The sequence below is a fragment of the Phascolarctos cinereus genome, unplaced genomic scaffold (genome assembly GCF_003287225.1).
Source record: "Phascolarctos cinereus isolate Bilbo 61053 unplaced genomic scaffold, phaCin_HiC Scaffold_5;HRSCAF=322, whole genome shotgun sequence".
NCBI classification, from domain to species: Eukaryota; Metazoa; Chordata; class Mammalia; order Diprotodontia; family Phascolarctidae; genus Phascolarctos; species Phascolarctos cinereus.
Genome location: NW_027555958.1, coordinates 252,322,723 through 252,338,697, shown reverse-complemented (window position 1 = coordinate 252,338,697; position 15,975 = coordinate 252,322,723). Strand labels below are relative to the sequence as shown.

The window sequence follows — 15,975 nt, the reverse complement described above, 5'->3', positions numbered from 1 at the left end:
GGTCCCTTAATTAAAAAATATTTTGTCGATAAAAAAATGCTAACCATTATCTGAGCCTTTATCTTTTTGCTGGTAAAGGGTCTTGCCTTGATGTTGATGACTGCTGAGTGATCGATCAGGTGTTGGTTTCTGAGGGTTGGGGTAGCTTTTCCATAAAACAAGACAACAATGAAGTTTGCTGAATCAATGAACTCTTCTTTTTACTTGAACACTTAAAAGCCATTATAGAGTTATTAATTGGCCTAATTCCAATATCATTGAGTGTCAGGGAATAGGGAAGCCTGAGGGAGAGAGACAGGGGAACAGCCAATTGGTGGAGCAGTCAGAGCACACACAACATTTATCAATTAAGTTCACCATCTTTTACATGGGCACAGCTTGTGGTGCCTCAAAACAATTACAATAGGAACATTAAAGATCAACTGATCACCATAACAGATATAATAATAATGAAAAAGTTTGAAATGTTGTGAGAATTACTAAAATGTGATAGAGACAGGAGGTGAGCACGTGCTGTTGGAAAAATGGTGCTTTCTCAATGCAGAGTTGCCACAAATCTTCAATTTGTAATTAAAACAAACTATAGTATCTGCAAAACACAATAAAATGAAGTGCAATAAAGTAAGGTATGCCTGTATCATACTCAGAGGGAACATTCAGCAAAAGAGACGTCCACAAGCTGCAAATTAACCCTTTGCCATATGTGCTCACTGAGCTTGAGGTTTCTTCTCCTGGACTCTGTATATACTGGTGGAAAAGTGTCACAGATTTTTGAGGGCATGTTTTCTGTGAGTTTTATCGCCAAAGCAAATATCCATTTCTAAAAGCTAATTAAATATGGCTGACTAGTCTATAACAACCAATAACCATGATAAGAAGAACATCTGTCAGGGTTCTTGAGAAAATCCTCCTAATTCTTAGAGCTTAACCCTGGAGCCCTAGGTGAAACTGACCTATGTATTTAGACATTCTCTCAGGGGGCCATTATATTCCTGGTTGTCTCTTGTGCTGTGTTTATTATTCTGTTACCTCCAATACTGCCTGCCACAGGCTTATTGCCTCCCCAAAGTTAGAACTGTCCAGTAATAGCCCTAAAATCACTGCAGCAGAAAAGCTGCACCCAACTGTGTTTGTTGTTATTCAGTCATGTCCAACTCTTTGTGACCCCCTATGGGGTTTTCTTGGCAAATATTCTGGAGTACTTTGCCATTTCCTTCTCTAGTGGATTAAGGCAGAGGTTAAATGACTTGCCCAGGGTCACATAGCTAGTGAGTGTCTGAGGCCACATTTGAACTCAGGTCTTCCTGACTCCAAGCCATCTATCCAGTGCTCTATTCAGTGATCTATCTGTCTCAGCTATATCTTTGCTAAATATCCTTTCCATACACGACTATGCAAGATTGCCTTTTCTTAACTGCTAGATGTTCTACAAATATATTTCATTCCAGACCTGAACTTCATCCTTTGGACTGGCCCTTTTCAGGTCTGGCCCAAAATTCCTCATCAGGATTAGATTAGAATGACCCTGTGATTTACCAAAGGGAATGGAAATGTGGAGGAAGGGGAGTTTACATTCTCATGGGGAAGACAACCTGTACATTTAAAAGGATAACAACAAATTACTGCTCCATGAGCTTCCTATTCCAATAAGAGGCTCCAGCTTTGTGATTACATGGTGAGAATAATCCAGAGTTAGGGTTTGTCAGTGTGAACGGTGACGGGTCAGGTGAGAAAAGGACTCAAGAACAGAGGACGTTGTTAATTGTTTTTAGTCCTGTTCAACTCTTCGTGATTCCATTTGAGATTTTCTTGGCAAAGATACTGGAGTGGCTTGTCGTTTCCTTCTCTGAAGAACAGAGGATAGTGTAGAGTAATTGGGGTACACGCCTAGTGGTGGAACTCTTGGCCCATCACTTTCATTTCTGAAAATTTCCCTCTCCTTTTCCCTTACCTAATGAGCCATCCCTTATGATAAAGAATAAAAAATAAAATAAGGTGAAAAGGCATTTCAGAAAAACTAAAACAATAACATATTTCTTTAGCTCTTCTCTCAGGCCAAGTTTGGTAATAATAACTGTTATACATCATTCTTTTTGTTGTTCTTTCTATGTATATTTTGCAGGCACTTTCTATATCCTTTTTTAGTTCTGCTTACTTCACTTTGTATCATTTCAAATAAGTCTTCCTGTGCTTCTCTTTACTTTTCATATTCATCATTTCTTATGGTACAGTAAATCCCATTACATTTATGTGTAGCATTCCCCCTGGGGCACTCTCCCAACTGTCACTCACTGACCCTTGAGCAGAAGTGTCAAACTCACACAGCAAAACTAGATTAAAATGTAATTGGGAAATGTTTTAATAAAGTTAAATATAAATACAACAAAACTTGGTAATGTTAATTTATGATTTTTTAAGTCAATATGTAGCAGACAGAATCTGTTTCTCTTTGAGTCTGACACCATTGACCTAAAAGGTGGTTATGACTATCAGGTTCTGGAAGGTACACTATGAGTACTTACTCCTTTTTTTTTTCTTCTTGTTTTTGTTTTTTGAAAGTTTTATGCAATTGGGGTTAAGTGTCAAGTGTTTCATCTGAGGCCGGATTTGAACCCAGGTCCTCCTGACTTCAGGGCCAGCACTCTATCCACTGCACCACCTAGCTGCCCTGAGTACTTACTCCTAATACAATACAACTCACAAGTCCCCACTGCTGTGTATCCCTTTAACATTCAGCTAATGGACACAGTTAGCTTTCAGCAACGGCATTTACTAGGAAGGCAGAGTGAAAACAGTAGCTATAAAACATCCCCCCCACAAACTCACAAATATACACATGTCCACAGTGACTGTTTCTGTATTTCATCTAGCATTTATATCCCCACCAGTGTGTATAGTGCCTGGCACATAATAGCTACTTAATAAATGTTTATTGACTAACTGGACTCCCAACTTCTGGCACTGCAGGATCTTGCAATTCTTTTTCTTTCTGTAGAGGTCTCATGAAGCCCCTTGCTTAGCTAGATTTCTAGGATCCCTCTCTGCAATTCAGCTGCAATGGCTACCTCTCTCAAGTCAACAGAAAACTCTCTTCTCTGCTGTCAGGGCTCCCAGGAGTTCTATGAGCTCAAGTGACTCTCTGTACCCACATCTAGAATGATGCATGGTGATAGAGGAATAACCTCTTCTTGAAAATGGAAATTAGAAGTCAAATATCCCTTTTATTCCAAAATAAAGTATTAAAATTTTCATAACTTTCATTTAAATTTTGTCAGAACTAATATTTTATTTATATTCCAATATACTGTTTAATATAGTGCTGAACACATGATAAACACACTGTCAATGGATGAGCAATTTCTTTATTCTTTAATAAGTCGAATAAACTATGATACAGTTTGTTTGTCTTGACTCATTTTTACTATTTGCTTTGTCTGAGATCGTGATTTGGATTCCTGGTCTTTTTTTTTTTTTAATTAGAGTGAAGCATAATAATAAACTTTGTTCCAGCCACTTAAAAAATAAAGTTCCATAAACCAATAGGGAAAAAAGACAAAGAGTAGAGGAAAATATTTCAAAATACAGTCAGAAATGGAGGTTGAAACCACAGAGTAGAGTGCCTAGAACTCGGGACTGAGGAGTTTGTATTTTATTCTAAAGGCAAATTCTGGAAGGTGTTTGAGCAGAGTGGTGACATGGACAAACTTGTGCCTTAGAAGTTTATTTTTTCAGCTGTGTTTAAAGATAGACCAGTGTGAGGAAAGACTAGAAACCGGAAGGCCAATTAAGAAACTGTTACAATAGTCCATGAGAGAATTGGGAAGGACATGAACTTGGGTGGTGACATGAAATGGAGACAAATTTAGAGATGTGGTGGGGGCAAAATGGACAGAATTGGCAGCTGACTGGATGTAGGGAATGAGGCTTAAGAGAAGTCTTAACACTTAGATTTCTATAGAGTGACTAGGAGGCTGGTAGTGCCATCAGTAGAAATAGGGAAGCACGGAGGGATAAATTTTGGTAAACTAGTTTCCATTCACTAGGAAGTGTCCAGAAGTTTTTTTTTTTTTTTTGTGAGAGGGCATGGCAGTGGAGGGGGAAGGGAGGGAACTATGAATGTTTCCTGAAAGGAAATAAGAGGTAGCCGGTTCCACCCAAAGAATCAGCACAAAGACAGTTTTGATTCCCCAAGTTCACTTTCTGAGGGGAAGAGAGAAAGGAAGAGCTGTGGACTTGGGGGACAGAACCACCAAATCCTATCTATGGACCAGGATGCCTGGACCTATCACTTCTGTTCTCAGAAACAGGAAATCAGCAAAGGTAATAAAAACAACTGAGCAGGGCGGTGGTGCCTGCACTCACAGGGCCACATCCCCCATCCCCAAGTTACCCTGCCTTTTCCCTTTCTTTGACTGTTTCTTGTCTTCTCAGGAGTGAGAACCTTTCCTCCTGCTACAGGGCAAGGGTCCTTCCATTAACTCTCTGTCTTTGAGTCTGTGATTCCTCATAGGTTGGAGAGAAAGACGGGCAATGAACCCAGATGTTGGACCAACAGATCCTCTTTCCTCAGGACCCTTAACAATCGAGTTCTAGATGATACTGGCCTACCTTCTCTCACAGCTCTTGTTCTCCTCCCCACCCAGACCCTTGCTCTGCTTTAATCCCTCTCTAATTCCTTTTTCATCCCTCACCACTTTTGTTCTGCTATTGACTCCCCTGTCTGGATTCTGAGCTCTTCAATGGCAAGGACAACATATCCTTGGGATCTCCCCACCACTGTTCAGCACAGGACTCTCCAAACTGCAGGGAGGTCAACAGAAGGTTGAAGAAAGGTATAGTGATCAGGACTTCACATCAGTTCTGATGGGAAAAGGGAAAGGATGCAGTACTTTTTGAGAATTCTAGAGACAGGGGAGGGTGGTCAACAAGGGCTTTATTTCATACTAATTCCCACTAATTCCTAGAGTCAGTCAATAAACATAAAGCACCTACTATGTGTTAAGTGCTGGGGATTCATAGAAAGGAAAAGGACAGTTCCTGCTGTCAAGGAAGTTTGTCCTCACTAATAAGGATGACTACACACACACTATATACAAACAAGATAGATATAAAATAAACTGGAAATAATCATTCCAGCCAAGTTTCCTTATTTGCCATCTGGTCCACACATCCTGAGATTTCCTGCTAGTATGCCTTTGTTCCCTATGCCTTGGAATTCCTTCACCCACTTCCTCCAATTTTTGAATTTATTCCTTCAAGTTCAACTCAAAGGCCACTTCTTCCATGAAGCCTTCGATGATCTCCCCAAGGAGAAATGACCTTTTCTCCCTTGGAACTTGAATAGCATTTACATACTTTTACGTACTTGTAAGTATTTTTGTATTTTAGCTCCCTTGTATCAAGGATTCTTAGCCTGGAGCCCATGAATGTGGGGACCCTCGGCCCCAAAACCATGGGAATAGCAATGCTTCCAGTTCAGTGTCCTCAGACATCATCCTGGGAAGCAAGTCCTGTGGAGATGCCTCCTGGCAGGTGCTACAGCTACTGAAAGCCCCAGGGGGAAAAAAAAAGTTCTTGGCACCAAAGTTTTTGATGCTGTCAAATGTTTCAATGTCAGAAACTGGTATCATTAGTGGAAATGACATTAAAGAAGAGGCATTAACATGTGCACCTAAGAACCATGGGACTTTTCCATCTAACTGCTGAAACCTTCCATATGTGTTATTTTCCCCTTTAGAAATGTGACTTCCCTGAGCAGGGACTGTCTTACTTTTCTACTTGTATCATTTGTGCTTTGTGTACAGTGCTTAATAAATGCTTTACAAAAAAAAAAGCCTTATCATGTATTATTCTGAGGAATCCAAGCTCCACCAGACTGCCAAAGGGGTTCATTTCAGAAAGAAAGTTAAAATCCTCTGCCCGTCTATGTGATCCATGAGGAGGGGCAGGGGCCCTTCCTTATCTGTGCCTAGCACAGCATACTGCAGGTATACTCACAGAATCTCAGAGTTAGAAGGGAATTTAGAGATCATCTAGGTCAGCCCATAGCAGAAAATGAATCCCTAGCCTCTGTGGGAAGACTTCCAGAAAGGGGAAATCCATGACTTCCGGAGGTTGTCCATTCTACTTGGGGATAGCTTTAATTAGGAAGGTTTATTTTGACATCAATCCTCTCTTTAATTTACAGCCATCACCCCTAGTTCTGACTTCTGGAGTCAAACGGAATATCTTTATCACCTCTTCATCTCCTTTTTTTTTTTTTGGCTAGGCAGTGAGGTTAAGTGACTTGCCCAGGGTCACACAGCTGGTAAGTGTTATGTGTCTAAGGTAAGATTTGAACTCAGGCCCTCCTGAATCCAGGGCCGGTGCTCTACTCACTGCGCCACCTAGCTGCCCCCTTGTATCCCCTCTTCTAAGCGATGGCAAATAAGTTAGCTGAGTTTCACTAGTGGAAGAACTGTCTTCTCCAAGTTGATCATCTCCAGTTCCTTCTTACATAGCATGAACACGTGGCCCTTCACCACCCTGGTTGTCCTCCTCTGGATGGTCTCTATATGACCAACCCCCTTCCAGATGCTATCTGACCAAATGGAGTCCAGCAGGGTTGCCATCTCCCCACTCCTGGACACTGTGCCTTTCCCAAGAATGCATTAACTTCCTTAAGTGTTACCAAATTGTTCTCATATTAGGCCTGCAATCGACATAGCAGGCTCTTAATAAATCAAACTGCATACTTGAATTGACCTATGCAATATACTTCCCTTTCTCTTTCAACACACATAAACATGTATCCTGAAGTGACAAAGTTGAGAAGGCATGCCTGGGTACTGAAGAATAAGAATTTAGGGGATGGGAAATAAGGGAAAGAAGACCCAGAAATCAGGATGTTTAATAATATTTCAGGAAAGAGGTACTGCTGCCCCTTGACAGAGGTAGCTTTCTGGTTTCCTCCTCTCCCCCTCAACTCATATAGGAAGTTACCTCATATGGGACAGGATGCAGGTGGCTCCGGAGCTTTATGAGATCACAAGCAATGAGCCGGAAGGGGCTACCGTTGTTAGTTCGGAGAGTGTAAGCCAAAATTCACCCAAGCACAGGCTCCCCACCCCTGATCCAACCAAGAAACCAACAAACACCAAATGACATCGATGTTTCTTTATTCCAAGGCTCGAACAATATGCCAGCTTAGATCTCCACTCATTGATCTATCTTCCATTCACTTTCCCTACTCCTTCATTCTCCCTCTAAATACCACTTCTAGTCTCTCACATCTCTCCTCTTTCTATCTCCACTTGGGCATAGGGAAAGAAGGGCCACTGAACTTAAGCCCTAGCCCCCACCACATTCAGTTGCCCAACTACAATGGGTGTACTTCTCCCACAGCACCACAATTAACCTATAGGGGAATATCAGTCTATCCATGGCACAGCTTTGCTGTAAGATGTTTAACTGTAATAGGCCTTCTCTACCTTGAAAGAAATTGATTTTATTCCCAACCCTTTTTTTTTTCAAGTAGCAGATCAAAGTACAGGCTCATTTGGCCCCAGCTTGTGAAACCAACATGAGTTGTAAATGTCTTCTCTAATTCTGGGCCCAGACACACAAAAGTCTACTTTTCTGTCCAACAGTCACAGGCTGTCCTTTTGGAAGCCCTTAACTTCAACTCAGAAATTACGATCAGTCCCTTAAATGCTCAATCATAAGAAAAATCTTCAGTTCCATGAAGCCCAGAGTATCTCTCTCCTCTGCCCACATCTTCTCTTTATAGCCTCAGGTTCTGATGCCTTTTGTGGTTCATAAATCCCCCCCCCAAAAAAAAATGACATTCCAGAACAGTTTCTAAGTTTAAAAGAAAAACCCAACAACAAGAAGAATATTAAACAGCCCCCAAGACTTCTTGGGCAAAAGGAGAGTTTTCTAGTTACAGCAGGAGACCAATGAGGCAATATCCAGAATCAAGGGGGAAAAAATGGTCATTCACTTCTCTGGCAGAGAAAACACTAAAGGAAAGAGGTCATAGCCCCAAACAGACTCTTAGGTGTCACCTCAGCCACCCCTGAGTCCTTGTCATTCCAGAAGACAACATAGAGAACTGGAAAATGTCACAGTTGGAGTTCCAGCAGCCCAGCAGATAAGCAGGCTGAACTCTAGGTAGCAAGGAATTCTAGATTCCTTTCTAGAGCCAACGTGAAGGTTCCCAGTTTTTGTACAACCAGAGCTAATTTTTAAAAAGTCAGGTTAGGTTCCAGACCCAACTCTACAGGATAAGAAAAAAACTTATAATTTTATATTCAAAATCATCATGAAGGATCCAGCCCCCCTCTTCTAGGTGATTAAGTATGGGCCAATCAGATTTCTAGAGGTTACCAGCCCCCACTTTGCAGTAATACAGAGCCCCAAAACTTCTTAAAGAGCCACAGTGAAGGGTTTATTTTCTCTACATCTTGATTACCCAAAGGGTCAGACTGTTCTACAAGAACAGAGAGAAACCTTGATCCAAGACCCATTACTTTCGAGAATGGCTTGGTTTGGCTTCATTACCCTCACAGGGTTCCTAAATAGGTTTTTTAAAAAGTTTCTTTAGGTATAATGGCTGCAATATAAGAATTTATATGAAATATTCAAGCTTTGGTATAGAGGGGGTCCCCAGGCTTGACTCTGCCAGCAGAGTTGTGACCTCACCTTACTGTGGATCACTACTAGCCACATAATTCCCTAATGGGGGTAGGGGAGGAATGAGGAAATTGGGAATTCCCTGCAATGAAAAACCTCAACCCCACACAGTAACTCCAATAAATTATATTTACAGAAGAACTGAAATTACTGAAATTGAGTTCTGCTCCCTGTCAGACAACCTAACAATTCTTAGGAAACTAGGCAAAAATCAGATAGGGAAGAGATTTTGACCAGCAAAATGGAAACAGATCTAGTAGATCTGCTACCCCTGCTCTCCCCAGGGTGAAAAACTAGACTAATATCAGCTCTGCAACCAGAAAAGGGTAAGGGTAAGCTGGGCCACAACCTGACCCTCAACAAGGGGCCCTCAGAACGTGGTAATGGACTTTGGTGTTGGTGGCAGCACCATGTTTCTGTCGAAGATGCAGGCGCAGCTGACTCTTGTGGCGGAAATGCAGGTTGCAGGCCTCACACTGATGGGTGAGAAGGGAGAGTCAGAATGGGAACATGCCACAATCTCATGCAAATATTGTCACAGCTTGTAGTCAAACCCACCATTTTCCCTTTTAAACTCTACAATAAATGAATTTTACTTGGAGTGCTGATCCCAGACCATCAGTTTTACTCCCTAATTGGTTCCTGAATGACGTTATTTTCTATTTACCCTCCCTACACCCCCCTCAAGTGGACCAAAAAAGTGAGTGGTTTAGCTCCACGTCTTGATTCCCACACCCCACCTAACAACCATTACCTATTGCTCCCACACCTCACTTTCAGAATTCTCCAACCTACAAGTCCCCTATTCTGCTCCCAGCTCATCTATCACCCCCATATACTCAGCGAGCTGAGCTCTCAGAGCACTAGTGAGCAGATTTTCTCCTACAGAGCTTGGCTCTTCCCCAACCCCTAATACCCACGTGATACGGTTTCTCCCCAGTATGGATGCGGACGTGGCTCTTCAGTGTCTGCAGGTGGCGAAAGCGAGTTCCACAGGTGGAACAAGGATAGGGCTTCTCCCCAGTGTGAATCAGCACGTGTGCACGGAGGTGTGCCACCTGTGGGCGCAAGAGCATTGGGGCTTTGTCATAATTCCAACTCACTTCCCACCTTCCATCCTCTCCCAACCTCTTCTTCATTCGGACCCTCCACATAGTGAACCAAGCGTTAGTCGATTTGGGGCCTTTGAATGAGCCTACTCAGAGCGTGCCAGCTAAGTGCAGCCATCCCAGGGTTGAAATCTTGGATCATTTTAGCATTCTTACTTTAGAACTCTCCCAACCTTCCTCTCCGCCACCCTGGTACCTGCACGAAGCGAGAGCCACAAGTCTCGCATTTGTAAGGCTTCTCTCCGGAATGGATGCGGCTGTGCGTTTTGAGATTGGCAGGTCGGTTAAAACGCGCCCCGCAGATAGTGCAGTGATAAGGCTTCTCGCCTGAGAAAAGGAGGAAAGAGGAAATCGGAGCTCTAGGTTCGACCACAGCGGGATGGGCCGGGGCTCTCTCTCCCACCCCCTAGATCTCTCTTCCCTCCTTTTGCTCTGTATACCTGTGTGCACTGTGCGGTGACTGGCTAGGTTGCCCTTGTAGCGGAAAGCACATCGGCAGAGCTGACACTTGTAGGGTTTGTCTTCGTTTCCCGGACTGAGGGGGGCCAGTGCCCGCGACCCCACCTCTGCCGGGCAGCCAGTCCCTCCCTCACAGTCCTGGCAGCTGAAGAAATTATTCCCTGGGAAGGGAATGGTAAGAGTAACGGTTTTTAGGGTACTCTCTCTTTTCTTACTCCTCTGCTTCCCCAGTTGGAAGGAAGTTGGTGGTTGATTTCTGTGTCTGAGCCTCGCCCTCTCGGTCCCTGGCTCAGTCCCTAGCTGATCTCACTTCTCTTGTGACAGCCGGTAGAAAACGCCTGACCCTAGTTCTGTGATTGCCTCGAAGCACAGAAACTTGGTGCTCTGAATTCTGTTGGGATACCGGAGCAAGGAGGAGGGCTCTCACCTGGTCGGGGACGGGACGCTTCAGAAGACGATCCGAGGTTTCTCTGGCTGGGGTGCGTGAGCAGCAAGGCGGGATCAAGCGACGGGGAGAGCCTGGTGGGGAGGGGCGAGCAAAAGCTCTCCTAAGAAAAAAAGCTACACCTCTCATTCCCTTAGGAGAAGCTATGCTTGATCTAGGGCTGGTCTAGACTAGAAGTATGCTTGCAGCTCCCCTCTAGTATTTGGGGGTGTGCTCCCCTGGGTTAGTGATTGGACTTCTTCATCCTACCTTCATACTAAAGCCATACCCGAAAATGTTCAGTAGATAACCTCCTCCTAGAGCCTCGTAGGACCACGCCCCTCCGAATACCTCTTGGTTCCACCTCCCTGAGGCCTCTCCCCTTACCCACACCTCCCCCAACCCTCAGAGTTCCCAAGCCCCCCCCCCCCGAACCTGCTCCCAGTTCCCGAACAGGAACCCTCCTCCCCGCTGCTACTAGAGGCCTCCTCGCCATTGACGGGCTTTGCTGATGCAGCTGGTTCGGCAGCAGCGTCAGACTTCCCAGCTTGGGCCGTCTTGGAGTTGAGAATGATGAACTTGTATTTCTTCCAGTTGCAAGCTACAGGTTCAAGACTACGTGGGCTGTCTGGGCTGGGAGGACCATGGAAGCAGCTACGAGACTCTGTTGGGGGGTCCGGGTGCCCCTCAAATCGGTGAGGGCTACCTTCTGGAGGGGCTGCTGGCATAAGAGGAGCCTGTGATTCTGCATCAAGTGGTTGGAGGGAGATACCTATGGGCTCATAGCTGAAAAATGAAAGAGTTAGGATTATAAGACTTAGGAGGTGGCCTTAAAGATCCTCTGGTTCAATTCCTTCAATTTACAGATGAGATAAAATGAGGCCTAGCGAAGTTAAGTGATAGTCCTAAAGCAAGGTCTGACCACGTCACTCCCCTGCTGAATGATCTCCAATGGCTTCTTTATTACCCATAAGATCACATACAAGCTCCTCTGTTTGGCATTTAAAGTCTTTCACAATCTGGCTCCAACCTACCTTGCCAGTCTTATTATACATCACTTCTCCTTCCTGTTCTCCACTCTCCAGCCAAACCGGCCTTGTTCATGAACAACATTCTGTCTCATCTTGTGTTGTACATTATGCCTAGAGTACAGGCAGTACACTGCTCTTAGCACACTTCCTCCTTTCCTTATCTCTGAGAATCTCTAGTTTCCTTCAAGTTCAGACCAAGTACCACCTTCAACAGGATGCCTTTCCTGATACTACCTACTCCCAATTACTCTAAATTTTCTGTGTGTAGGTATTTTTTCCTGGCACTTAGCAAATGCATAATAAATACTTGTTGGTTGATTGCCCTAAGTTACTCTAAGAAGTGGGAGAGACAGACTAACCAATTTTGACCAAACTTCAAATCCGACCCTCCAAGTCAGGCTACTTGAATGGACAACTTACTTTTTGATTAAGAAGAAACTAATTTAGGGGCAGCTAGGTGGCGCAGTGGATAGAGCAGCGGCCCTAAATTCAGGAGCTTGTGTGACCCTGGGCAAATCACTAAACCCTATTGCCTAGCCAAAAAAAAAAAAACTAATTTAGATTCTTTCATGGCAAACAAGAACTAATAGACTCCTGCTATCAGGCCAATGGGGATTTTTACAGAAAAGAAAACTGAGGCTTGGAGAGGTACACTGATTTGTTTCCAAGGTGTTGGAACCTCCAACTTTTTCCAGACCTCTCCACTTCTTAAATATTCCCCAGCCTGAGATTGCTCCCTCTTTCTCAACTCCTTTGATTGACCTCCGTTGCAAGAATCCAGTCTTACTCGACTGCCATCTGTCCTGTTCCCTCCAAGCCCCTCCTCACCTTGCCTGGATAAATCGGTGACAGGCCTCTACCACGTGGTCCATCTGCAGATAGGTGGCTGCCGCCAGGACCGCTGGGGCCGTGGCCGGTGAAAGGAGTAGGCGTGAAGTGTACATAAAATCCAAAAGAGGGGCAAAGCCACCAGCTTCAGGGCCCCCAGGTAAGGATAGTAGGTCCACTCCCACCCCTGCCCGACCACGGAAAATCGAATAGAAGAAGCCACTGCGGGCCAAAGAAAGGGGAGATGAGTCATATTTCTCCCTTGGGCCAAAACAACCTCGAAATCGAGATTGCCGGTATTTGTCTCGAAGGCAGTTTGGTTTCCAGACTCGGCCAAAACAAAAACTACCCTCTGCTACGTATACCCTGACATCCAGACATTGCACTCTGCCTTTAGGCAATATTTTGCTCCTCCCAAGTAAGTCTAACTTTTCTACTGGCCGCATTCCCCAATCCAGCAAAGCTTTCTCCAAATCCTCACACCTTGTCTAATTTGCCCTTTCCCCACTTCCACTTTTCTAGGACTTCTCCCAGTCAGGTCCCTCCCCTGATCGAAGAGAACATTCCTCCCCACCTCTCCACAAAGCCGCCCCTTCGAACCTGCAGGCGATCAAGACCGCCTTGTGAGCCCGGAGGGCCCGACCTCCCACTAGCAACGTGACATCTGTGAGGATCCCACGCAGGCGTAACTCGTTTAGGTTCCAGAGCACGTCTGATGCATGGCGTGTGAATTCTCGGACATAGCCCAGATTCCCCACTGCGGCCGCGGCTGAGCTCATGGCGAAGGTGGCCTTCGAGTGAATGAGAAGTGGGAATAAAAGACCTAGGATGTTTGTCCGTTCCTCAGGATTTTGAATAGCCAAACTCCTAACCCGGGCACGCCTTGTTCCCCTGGGATGGCCTCCCTCCCCAGCCTCTTCTCAAGACACAGGATTCCTGAACGCTAGCCTCTGCGCCCCCAATCCCTGCAGACTTCATATAGCTTAAGTGCTGGAAGTCAAGGGTCCTTCTCCCCCATCTCCCATCTATCGAAGTTCGGCTCTTCCCAAGTCCTGGTCCATCCTGCATCAGAACCCAAATTCTCTATCCCATGCAGGGGAAGAGAATTCAAAAACCCCGCTTTTGGAAGACTCTAGACCCAGCCTTATGATATTCTACACTTAGAGGAGATAGTGAAGGGGTATGGGTTAATGACATTCTAAAAGCTTAGACTTGGGATTCGCTCTAAACCAGGCAGTTTGTTCCTCCCTTCTTCTCCACCTACCCTACTGTATTTCCCAGGATCCTGCTCTTTGCCCAAATCCATCCAGATACCCAGGCCTCTCAAATTCCTAGCCTATCTTCTTCCCCCACCCCCTACCCCCACCCATCCCCAAGTTCTGCTAGTCTCACTCCCTCCTAGACATTATGCTTAATTCCCGGGGATCCCTGTTTTTCTAGCCCAACTTGCCCCTACTGAGGGTCCCTGGAGTGCAGATTCCCCTCTGGCTCTCACCCCTGTCCGGCAGGGGCTTCGGTTTGTTCTCTTGCTGGGATGGGGCGGGGTATCACTCCCAGTCCTGGCTCCTTTATCCCGGCGGGATGTTGGGGGCGGGAGAACTGGGAGGTGTGGGGGGGAAGTATTTGGGTTAGTATCCTTCCTGCCTCCCTAGATGGTGGAGACTGGGGGTGGGACCTTGGAAACGGGGGCAGTGGCATGTGAAAAGTGTGATCCTGCTGGGCCCAAGAGGAGCGACGTTAAAGGTTAATATGGACTGGTATTTAGGGTTAGAGAGGTCTGAGGTATCGAAGTGCCTCTTTGAAAGACGGAAAAGAACAGTTAAAATTTCTAGGAGAACTGGGGCGGGGAGGCCTTTGGGGACCTATTAGGAGCTTGGGTAGGCAAACAGAGGGAGGGAAGTGGGGTATAGCCAGCTAAAAGTGTCCTCCTGGCAGGGAGAAGAAAATTCCGACTGGAGTCAAACATCCCAACCCGGGAGGTGGAAAAAAGGGTTGTTGAGAACAGGAGAAGGTTATGTTGATGCAGTCTAAGAGTGCCTAGCAGGAAGGTTGGCCTCAACCCTAAACCCTTCGTGGCTGCCACGTAGCTGCAGAAAATGTTCATGGCCCGGCCTCCCGGGGGAAACGGGGAAAGAGAGTCCGGGAGGGGAGCCCTGATAGGGAGAGGGAGTGAAGGGAGGGGCGGATGTGATTTCTAGTGTATTTCCTGCCATTGTACTGGGACAGGACGGACTGTCCAGCTGCTTCCCCTAGAGGGGGTGGGGAAACCCCCCACGCCGGGGTGGAAGTCTGCAGAGAAACGGAGGGAACACTGGCATCTCTCCGACTCGAAGCTCTTGACTTTTCCCCTCCTGCCAGGCTCCACTCTCTTCAAGGATAATGACAATCGTTTATATTTATACATCAATTTAATTGCAAAGCTCATAAAGAGCTTTATGTACATTATCTTACTTGATACTAACAACTCTGTGAGTTAAGCTATTAGCTATTATTAGATAATAATATATAAATAGCCATTATTCTCAGTCTTATACAGGTGAGACAATTTAAGCTCAGAGAGGTTAACAAACTTGCCTATGGTCACATGTCGGAGGCAGGACTTGAACGAAGGTCCCTCCTGACTTCGAATCTAGTACATGCCCATTTAAACGAGGGCTCTCTCACGTCCCTACCCTACCCCTCGCTCCTTTTCTGGGACCCAGGATCCTAGCTTGCCAAGATCAAGGTAGAGGGGTTTGTCTTTGGTCCAGTGAGAAGTCTCTGCCCCGTAGCACATGATTACATCCACAAGGTGGCAGCATTGCGCCGTCCCAGCCACGTCCAGGAGGCGACAGGACCTTAAAGGGAGTCTCGGAGCCCTTGGCAAGGATTAAATCTGGAAAGGAACATGGCCCAGTCTTTTCCTTAGTCCCCAGCTGTACCCCATCGTCCCACCGTTTCACCAGCAGAGATGGGGATTGGAACCTCTTTAGGGGGGGAGGGGAGAGAATGTGTCTCTTGATTATCCCCAATTTATGCCATCCATATCTTTTTTGTACATAGCATAGTATCCCCCATAAGGCTTCTGGCTTCTTGAGAATTAGGACTATTTTCTACCTCCTTTGTATCACCAGGGCTTAAGCCCCACTCAGCACTTAGTAGGGGCTTAATACATTTGAGAGCTTGGGTTTCTTTCCTGACTTGGCAAGCTTGGGGCTACGTTGGCTGGAGGAGGAAGGTAGACCCAACAGGCTGGACAAGATGTTCAGAAGAGGTTTTTAGGTTTCTGGATATGTGTAGGAATCTCTTAGTAATTAGTCATACTAATTATCTATTATTCATTCCCTTAGAGAGCTTAAGTAAGCATCATTAATTTATAGTTTATGGCCTGATTTGAAAGTGGAGACTGGAAAATTGGAAAGACATAGTAAAGGATCCCAGAGTGGATCAGAGGGTCAGGAAGAAGGGGCAG

The 15,975-nt window shown here is 45.4% G+C and overlaps 1 protein-coding gene and 1 long non-coding RNA gene across 6 annotated transcripts; one reads left to right on the top strand and one right to left on the bottom strand.

The window, feature by feature from the left end:
* Nucleotides 1–7,140: 7,140 nt before the first annotated feature.
* Nucleotides 7,141–14,517, bottom strand: BCL6B (BCL6B transcription repressor). Of its 5 annotated transcripts, none has more exons than XM_020966671.2 (9): nucleotides 14,020–14,517; nucleotides 13,125–13,315; nucleotides 12,525–12,746; nucleotides 11,101–11,451; nucleotides 10,669–10,760; nucleotides 10,223–10,402; nucleotides 9,979–10,109; nucleotides 9,594–9,731; nucleotides 7,141–9,149 (listed from the first exon to the last, which is right to left on the bottom strand). In XM_020966671.2, the coding sequence occupies exons 2-9, from the start codon at nucleotides 13,301–13,303 to the stop codon at nucleotides 9,030–9,032; spliced, it is 1,413 nt and encodes a 470-aa protein (XP_020822330.1). In that variant the 5' UTR covers nucleotides 13,304–13,315; nucleotides 14,020–14,517; the 3' UTR covers nucleotides 7,141–9,029. The 5 variants fall into 5 exon arrangements, with proteins under 5 accessions (XP_020822330.1, XP_020822331.1, XP_020822333.1 ...); XM_020966672.2 differs by having other exon boundaries at nucleotides 13,981–14,067; XM_020966674.2 differs by lacking the exon at nucleotides 12,525–12,746 and having other exon boundaries at nucleotides 14,020–14,515.
* LOC144457652 (uncharacterized) lies at nucleotides 12,857–13,357 on the top strand. The gene is made up of 2 exons (XR_013487125.1): nucleotides 12,857–12,942; nucleotides 13,047–13,357. It is a non-coding gene; the product is annotated as an uncharacterized LOC144457652 (long non-coding RNA).
* Nucleotides 14,518–15,975: the final 1,458 nt, after the last annotated feature.

Bases quoted from the DNA above. Each gene is read 5' to 3' on its own strand.
- BCL6B (XM_020966670.2), bottom strand. From the start codon at position 12,970: ATGCGGCCAGTAGAAAAGTTAGACTTACTTGGGAGGAGCAAAATATTG. The intron at 10,403-10,668 runs GTGAGAGCCCTC...TTCCCTTCCCAG, and splicing joins AGCGTCCCGTCCCCGACCAG to GGAATAATTTCTTCAGCTGC. The intron at 9,150-9,593 runs GTGGGTATTAGG...CTCACCCATCAG, and splicing joins CTGGGGAGAAACCGTATCAC to TGTGAGGCCTGCAACCTGCA.